The 8,550-nt window shown below is 39.0% G+C and overlaps 1 protein-coding gene across 1 annotated transcript; it reads left to right on the top strand.

Moving 5' to 3' along the window:
- Positions 1-723: 723 nt before the first annotated feature.
- LOC107555533 (iporin-like) lies at positions 724-8,455 on the top strand. Its single transcript, XM_016238359.1, has 11 exons — positions 724-1,071; positions 1,753-3,074; positions 3,231-3,678; positions 3,765-4,544; positions 4,787-4,909; positions 5,533-5,609; positions 6,087-6,261; positions 6,375-6,477; positions 6,553-6,599; positions 6,697-7,216; positions 7,305-8,455. Exons 2-11 carry the CDS (start codon positions 1,890-1,892, stop codon positions 7,465-7,467), a joined length of 3,621 nt encoding a protein of 1,206 aa, XP_016093845.1. The 5' UTR covers positions 724-1,071; positions 1,753-1,889; the 3' UTR covers positions 7,468-8,455.
- The last annotated feature ends 95 nt before the right edge of the window (positions 8,456-8,550 follow it).

Below are 8,550 nucleotides of genomic sequence, written 5' to 3'. Positions count from 1 at the left end.
AATGTGATTTTCTGGATTTTTTTTTTTTTCATTTTGTCTCTCATAGTTGAGGTATACCTATGATGAAAATTACAGGCCTCTCTCATCATTTTAAGTGGGAGAACTTGCACAATTGGTGGCTGATTAAATACTTTTTTTCCCCACTGTATAATGCTGAACAGTTCCTTCATGTAATTGGTTTGGGTGAACCAATCATTTAATCAGAAAATTTGATCCAGTTCACAAAACCAGTCTAAATGATTTGTGATTCATAAATGATAATTCCATTTGTGGCAGTTAACAGATCAATGGAAATGAACATTTTTAGTAAATAATTGGCTCCTTAAAGTTCTTTAGAATATTTGGATTATAGTGCCTTTGGAATATAATGAGTCATAAGGACTACTTTTATCATTCTTTTGTGTCCCTTTTGAGGCTTGTAAACTCCAGTTCCCATTGTAAATTGCATGGAAAAGAGCAACCAGCAAAGTCTTCAAAACGTCTTTGAGTTCCACGGAATGAAAAGTCATAGGGGTTTGGACCAACATGAAGGTGAACTATTCCTGTAAACCTTTCTAAAAATAGGCTTTCTACCATCATCTTTTCTATGCCAGAGATCTGCTTAATTTTGAAACATTAGCTTCTCATTGTCTCAATTTTCTGTTCCAAGTCTTCTTTTTAGTACAAGTCAGTCTTCATTCCCACCCCTTTGTTGAAATCAGAGGCAAATCTGCCATCCCCTCAAATATGATCCCTCAACAACAAACCACTGAGCATGCTCAGTGGGGTCTGTGATGCTGTTGCTATAGGACTGTGGGGCTTAGAACCACTGTACTAGGGGAGGAGGGAATGTGTGAGGAACAGATGAGCTGTGAGGAGTGCAGAGCAGAAAGAAGTGTGACTAAAGAGGAACTACAAGAGGGAAGTTGCCTGTTTCCTATCTTTTCATTTTTATTTTCCTGTGTTTAGCCTCTGCTGAGTGGATGTAGAGCATTAGGTTGTGATCATGCGGTGTGTTTGCTCCAGTTACTGTGCAGACAGAATGAGAGTGACTATGTGCTGGCTCTCGGATTGATGGAGGTTTACGGCTGGGTGAGTTGTTGCAGTTGCCCACGTTAACAGCCTGACCACAGAATCCTAATTTACTTTTTACTAAACATAGAATTTTAGGGCTGGAATTTGGGGGGGGGAAAGCATTGAAAGAATTTACTTTATTAAAATTACAAACTGTTTGTTCAACTTTTAGCTGTTGTTTGGGAAAAAAGGGTATCTTCAGAAGTTAGCAAAATATGACACTTTTTTATTAACTTTATTTTTGGGACATTCTGACATGTCCTCATTTGGAAAAATGACTCATACATAAAAGTTAAATAATGCTGTTTTTAAATCGCAAAAGGGTTAGTCAGTAATGATTTATAATTACAAAACGAGAAGTCTATGCTATATCCTCATGTAAATAGATTAGGTTTATGTGGTAGTTAATATATTTAGCTCAGTATAAAAACAACTGAATTCAATAGAAACTCCACACAGAGATACAACAGCAAACATGCTTTTGTTGTTGCTTTTTTGTCTAAAATGTTATATTTTTAGGTTTGGGTTAATCTATTGCCATATCTGGTTTATTCTGTATCTGGTTAATATTGTAATTGTGATTGTTTGATTTATTGGTTTGTACTGAAAGGTGAATTTAAGGTTGAAAAAGTATTGAGTCATGATTTATATGAAAGCATTATTATAGATAATCCCCTGAATGCCTATTTTGTCCTTTAGATTCTGGCTTGAAAGCAGCAAAAATGTGGACATATGAGGTTACAAGAGATTCTGCTGAGTTTTGCATTCACATGTTTATGCCACTTAATCAGCCTGCCATGCAAGAACTGATGCTTTGAAGTGCTGGTGCTTAGAAAATGGATGTCTCCCCAAAGTCAGGAGAAACTCTGATCGTGTGCCACATCCATGGCCAGTCTGTTGGGTGGCACCTATATAACTCTGTACAGACATCCAAACAGCCACGCACTTTGAATTTAACCCACAGTATATCCCTGCCTGAGAGGGGAGATCTGCCGAGGGAAACACTTTACTATGGCAGTCTAAGCCACACAAGCAAGTTAAGTTCAACAGAAACAGAGGACAAAAAGAGGACTGAAAATTCTAGAGGATATGAATCATCCCCAACGCTTCGTGTTCTATCAGAGAACTCTCCATTGACCAGTCCTCAACTGAAAAAAGAGCCATCGCTTTGCAGCGGTACTCCCAAATGGCAAAACCTTTTCATCCCTGAATCAGAAGTGAATGAGGATGAAGAGGATGAGAACTCGGATGGAGACAACTTGCACAAGTACCATGAGGGGTCATCCCTTCAACTACAAGGAAATGTTACTCAAAGTAATATGAATCCTTTTAGCCAAGTTAAAGAAAACAAAGAACAAGAGAGGGAGTTTGATACAGGTTGCGGGGATTGCAGGGATAGCAGAGTAACCCCTGTATTAATGGACTGTGATGAACAGGATTGGGGTGATGAGGAAGACTTCAGTAACCATACTCTCGAGGAACCTGATAATAGCTGGGCTCCAACGGAAAACCTTATCGAATCCATTACTCAAAACCAAACAGACTATATCACTGACTCTTCCTGTAACAGCTCAGATGGAGTACTAGTTAACTTCAGTGCCATCTACCACAAAACCAACAACGAAGTTCCTGCAACTCCACTAAATCTAGATAGTCCTGGATCTGGTATAGTGTTGCAGGACAGCTCAAACCCTTTGCCCAGCTGGTCATCTCACAGCATTGATCCAAACTGCAACATCTACCCATTCAACTCTGATGGCTTCCCATCAATGGAAATTTCTGACCTCACTATGTGTCTGAAGAGTCAGGCACGGTTAGCAGGTTCCACTCAGCATTACTATAAACTGGTGACGTGTGACCTATCATCCCAATCTTCACCTAGCCCACCTTGGTCCTCTTTGACTAGTTTCTCTGAGACTCAAAGCCAGAGAAGCTGTTCTCCATCTTCCGAATATTTTCTTTTTGGACATTCAGAGGAAGAGGAAAGGGAGAAGCCAAAGGTTTTCCAAACTGAACACAAGGTATTTATACCACTACCATACCATACCTATACTAATGCCAAGATTCAGGGATTAATGTGTAACATATGCTGTCTGTGAATACCCAAATACATTGGCATTTATTTATCTAAATCTACAATTTTTGAAGATATCCCAATATTTTCCATCTTCTTCCAGGGTGATGGGAACATTGAAGTGAAGAATACTAGACGAGCCGATAAGGACCAATCTAAGGGAACAAAAGAGAGAATGGCACACATAAAAACCCATCAATCTGTTTCACGAGTACATGATAGCTGCAATTACATTAAGACCCCTCAGTCTCAGAGCTGGATTGGCAGCCAGAAAAACTCTACCTTATCGAATCTGGGAGCCCTACAAAACAGCTGTCCCAGCCATTTAGACACAAATTTATCTTCACCTCTCTCTAGGCAACACGCCACCTCTTTTGCGGAAATTGCCCGATGTAAGAAGGGAAATGGAGGACCATCCATGAAAAACAGCACAGAGGATCCATCAGGCTCACCCTTCATCCAAAACCTCTCTTCCATCCAGAAACAGGATGATTCAGAGATGGCAGCAAAGTTCCTGAGTGCTGACAATAGTAGTCAATCCAATCCAGAAGGTAAGAAACTAAAAAAAAAACACATATTTTGCATTCAGTTCTTGGTTTTCAAGACAGTTTTTCACAACTTTTTCTTGTGTCTACAGGTACATGTGCTTCATTCCCAGATGTTGTGCGATACACAAAAGCACAAAGGCCCACCTCTCTCCCCATTCAGCCCTTTGTGCTTCAGGCACCCTCAGGAAAACAACAGTACAAAGCACTTGGTTCCCTTCTTAATCAGTACATTAGCTACAAGTACAGCAGTCCTGGGCCATCCAAAGCTACTTGCAAAAGCAAGGCATATCCACATCATAAGCAACCCTCACCTCTCAGGAGTTCCTCTGACATCCACCTGGAGGCAGCGATCAGTTCAGACACTTGTTCCACCTGCACATCAAGTCCTATTTTGCCCCTTAACCACGTCCAGTGTACTCAGCACTGCACACTATTGGGGCTCATTCACCAGGACAGAAATCCACACATGAGTCCAAATATTAGACCAAGAAGCCCTCAAAGCCCAGAGCAAACAGATGGGAGTCCAAATGCCTGCTTAAGACAAACACAGTTAAGCCAAAAACATTCTTGGTATGGAAAACAAGATTCTCAGAACTGTCCACTAGGGCAGGTTCCCATTGTTCAGCCTCAAACTCCACCAGTAATCAAAGAGGAGACTACAGGTCCTTTGGATGCATCCTTCCCTTTACATCAAAACTCCTCCCCTGCCATTACCTCAGTCACCTCCTTGACCTCTATCACCTCACTCATCTCTCTACCAGGCTCTGGACATAAAGCCCTTTGGCCTTTTGAAGCTTCATCAAAGGTCTGCACCAATGAAGAACTTAACACCAATGCTCAACACATCTTTAGGCCAAGGAGGTCACCTTGTAAGTGTCAATGAATTGTGTTATGGGTTCCATTTATTTAGTTTACTGATGTACATGTTCTGATCTTATTCTCATATATGTGTGAAAAATCTTTGTGCAAACGTTTTAACACAGGAATTCATAGGTTTGCAGCTACAATTTATATATATAAAAAAAAAAAATAATCTGATATCTGAAACCAAGATGGTAAGAAACAATTATGTATTTATGTCAATTGTATGCATGCTTCCTCAACTCTGCAGGTGTTATGAGGGAACGTCAACATGGTGACTCATTCTTCATGACTGACAGACCCCCTGAAGAGTTCTGCCTCTCCCCAGAAGCCCCTTCAGATCTTCTTTCAATTGATCTTCTGCACAAGAGAAGTGAGATGATGAATAATCAGATTCTGCATCGAAAAAACAACCACATTTTTACGCCACTATTATCAATTGCTAATATGTTCTGTTTTTGTATAGCAATATGCCTATGATTTGTTTGAAGATCTATGTGAATATGAACATTTCTACAGTAGCTTTTACCACTTAGAAATTCCAAATGCAGAAAATACTTTAGAAAAGTGAAATACAATACTTTCTCAGTATGCCATTGAAGGCAAAATCCCTTCTGTTACAGAAAGATACAGAGTGGATCTCTGCAGCACTGCCATGGATTGGCTAACACACTCAGTGTTAGTGTGTGTGTGTGTGTTTCTATGTGAACACACATGCACTACTACATGTTCCTTTTATAGTAGGTTTCATGTATCTTTATATAAAGTTATTCTTGTTCTTTAGGGGTCTTTTGATATCAAGATTGACAGAAATTATTAAAAGTACAGCATTTTAAAATAATTTGCATTGTGTAAATATTTATGCATGTCCTAAATTCCCTTACAAATTGTCAGGTTGAATGTTGAGGGATCAGAAACACTGTATAAAATATGTTTTTATGAATTTAAATCTCTACCTCACTCATATCTCTCCCATTTCTTTCTGTTTTTCCGCAGGTATGTTGAAAGCTGTGAGTTTGCCAGTGGATCTCATAACGGCTCATTTCAACTCAAGACGAGACCCAGAAGAAAAGGTAGAACAAGGAGTCAAAGAAATTCAAAAATGTCATAAAAGTAACATGGATAGTAGATAGATGTATGATTGACTAACAGAAACGTCAAATATTACCGATGGTTATAAACGGGGTTTGAAATGAACACCCGCCAACCTGCCAAATGTGGGTAAAAATCAGCTGTGGCGGGTAATGCTGTCAAATCACTAGCCAATTGGGCAGGTTACTGTACTTCGTAAACTATGTTCACTCGTTAATTTCTTGGGGAAGTTCATATAAACCAAATCTGCACTGAACTTGTGAGTCATCATGATATATTAAATACAGCGTAATTACACAGAATCTATGCATATCTAGCTTATTTCAACGTACCCATCCTAATTAGACTGTCAGACAAAATTGTTTTGTATGTAGTGTAATGTACAGACATAGAGTCCTTTTAGAAGAATAAGATGTCTCAATCAGATGTCTTAATTTGTTTTGTAATTTTGTTTTCAGGTCAGACTGGGAGATCATTTACTGTGCACCACTATCAGCTACCTTGTCCTTAAAAAGCTCTGCCCTGCAATACAGAACATCCTTCAAGACGGATTGAAAGCCTATCAATTGGACTTGATTATTGGACAACGACGCAACAAACTATGGAACGTCATAGAGGCCACAGCACGACCAGGTCTGTGTGAGCCAATCAGATGAAAAGCAAATGAAACATTCATTATCAGACTGCTTTCAAAAGCTAATTAGAAACATTTTTTTTATGATTGCCAATATTCACAATCTTCACAGGCTCGTCTACCCGACTGTCTGACAGCTTGGTGTCTGTAGTAAAAAAATGTTCCCAGTTACCAAGTCGCATGCGGCTCAGTGTCTTTATCATAGATCTGCTAAAGTAGGTCAAATGCTGAAAACATTTGCACAAATTTATGCCACAGTACAGTTAGCTAATGAAAATATTGCTTTTTAGCTTGCATGCTTTGGAATTCTGGATCCGTCATTTATACACATGCGTTGGTGAGTATTATGATGTTTAGAGACAATTGTAAAGGAATGCATTGTCCGTTGCTCCAATACTTAATTCCTTAACATTTTATATGCAACTCTTTTCAAGATGTTGTGACAGAACACTATCACCAATGGGGTTTCTTGGCTCTGGCCCAGGGGCCAACTTATAGACCACTGTTCCAAGAGCTGCTGCTTTTGCTGCAGCCACTCTCTCTGCTGCCATTTGACCTCTATCTTCCATCTGAACCTCACCTTCAAAGTAATGAAAAGCAAACGAACAGAGCACCCCTGCCTCAATGGCTTCTTGGCCAGTCAGCTCAGATCCTGGAGATGAGCTCGATCCAGAAGAACAGCAGGAGTCCAACAGGTCACAGTGATGCCTTCAATAAAAGGGTAACTGACGGATTTTGGCTAAATCAGACACCCATCTCACAGTGTGAAACACAGAAGAAAGAGGATGAAGCAACCAGAATGGAAAACAGTGAGATGTCACAATCTTCATCAAGTCCTCTAGAGGACAAACACTTTAGTGAGCTGCGTTTTGCCAGGCTCTTCGGCTCTAGAGTTGGAACACCAATTGGCCCACAGAAGGCACAAAAAAACATGAGTGGACCTCTGAGAAGTAGGTTAGTAACCATGATTCTTCAAAACTTCTGATAAATTCACTTTGTTAGCTTTGGTTGTCTTTATGTCAGAACATTTGTCTTCCTCCAGGCAGCCCTCAGAATGGCTGAAGCTTGGTGCATCCAAAGTGGATCTGCTTGCGCAGTCAGTATGGACAGGGAAATTGCCAGAGGCTCATCTGAATGGTAACCATGATGGAGATACACCAAACAAAGATGAAATATTAACTCTAAAGAGCCAGCAAAGAGTCTGATTTTAGCTAGACAGAGTAAAGCACAATTAATCCAAAATAAACTTTACATAGCCAACCGACTCATACTGTACAATCCAATACAAGTGCACCATATCTGTTCCCGGATGGAATGCTGCCTTAGTGATTTACCAATCAGGATAAGTTGTATTATAACTTGGTATTTAAAAGGTAACAAAATATTCACTAGCTTTAAGACATGATGATGAAACAATTTTTTTTAGTTTAAATTTATAACACAGTATAATGCAGAGTATAACATGAATGGATATTGTCTGCCAGCAATCAAGCACAAAACTGGAACCGAGGTCCCAAGACGTCTTTTCCGACCAAACTCTGCACTTTATCTCTGTCTCAGGTCATTAGCTGTCATGTAAATCTAGTCATATAATTTCTGCTGTTGTTGAACTAGTTGGCATTATAAACAAAATACTTTTCCTCATGGTCTGTTTGACATTGTTTCTATAACTTAGCCATGTCCATGCATGATAAAGAAGCATTAATGTCTATGCATGACAAACTAATAGTTTTCTTTTTCAGTATTCTGTGAATTACAACTGCTGGTTTTATTGCATTTTTGCATGATGAAATCAATTAGATAGCTACTTTCTTTAATAAAGATGCATGCTAAGTATCTATATATTACTGTTTCAACAGCAGGACTAGTTCAGTAGTGATATTTGTTGATGACTACATTTGCCCAAGCATGACCCCTGATGTTTTTGACACAAAGACGGACAAGAGCTCATTGAAGATGATGGTTTGATAATGAGTGAGTTTTAACGGCAGTGGTTTTTCTATTTCCTGATATTAAAGTTGTGCCTAATTGGAAACTTATGATGATGAAGATTTGTTGAGTCCTTAATGTTTGTATTGTGTGCTTTTGTGTATTTGTGTGCAAGAAGGTTATAAAAAGCATGTCTTTTGAAAAAATAGATTTCTTTTAGTTGACTTGTCAGTGATCACACCAATTCCTTTCAAAATTCCACTTTTAAAGTTATTATGGTACATTCACTTAAATATGACAACACTAACTCAACAGCTACATGTTGCTTGTTAGATGACCAAAATTACTTTAATTGTTCT

This window comes from Sinocyclocheilus grahami, unplaced genomic scaffold (assembly GCF_001515645.1).
Source record: "Sinocyclocheilus grahami isolate Dianchi unplaced genomic scaffold, SAMN03320097.WGS_v1.1 scaffold536.1, whole genome shotgun sequence".
Taxonomy (NCBI): Eukaryota; Metazoa; Chordata; class Actinopteri; order Cypriniformes; family Cyprinidae; genus Sinocyclocheilus; species Sinocyclocheilus grahami.
This window is presented reverse-complemented; position numbering and strand designations above follow the sequence as displayed.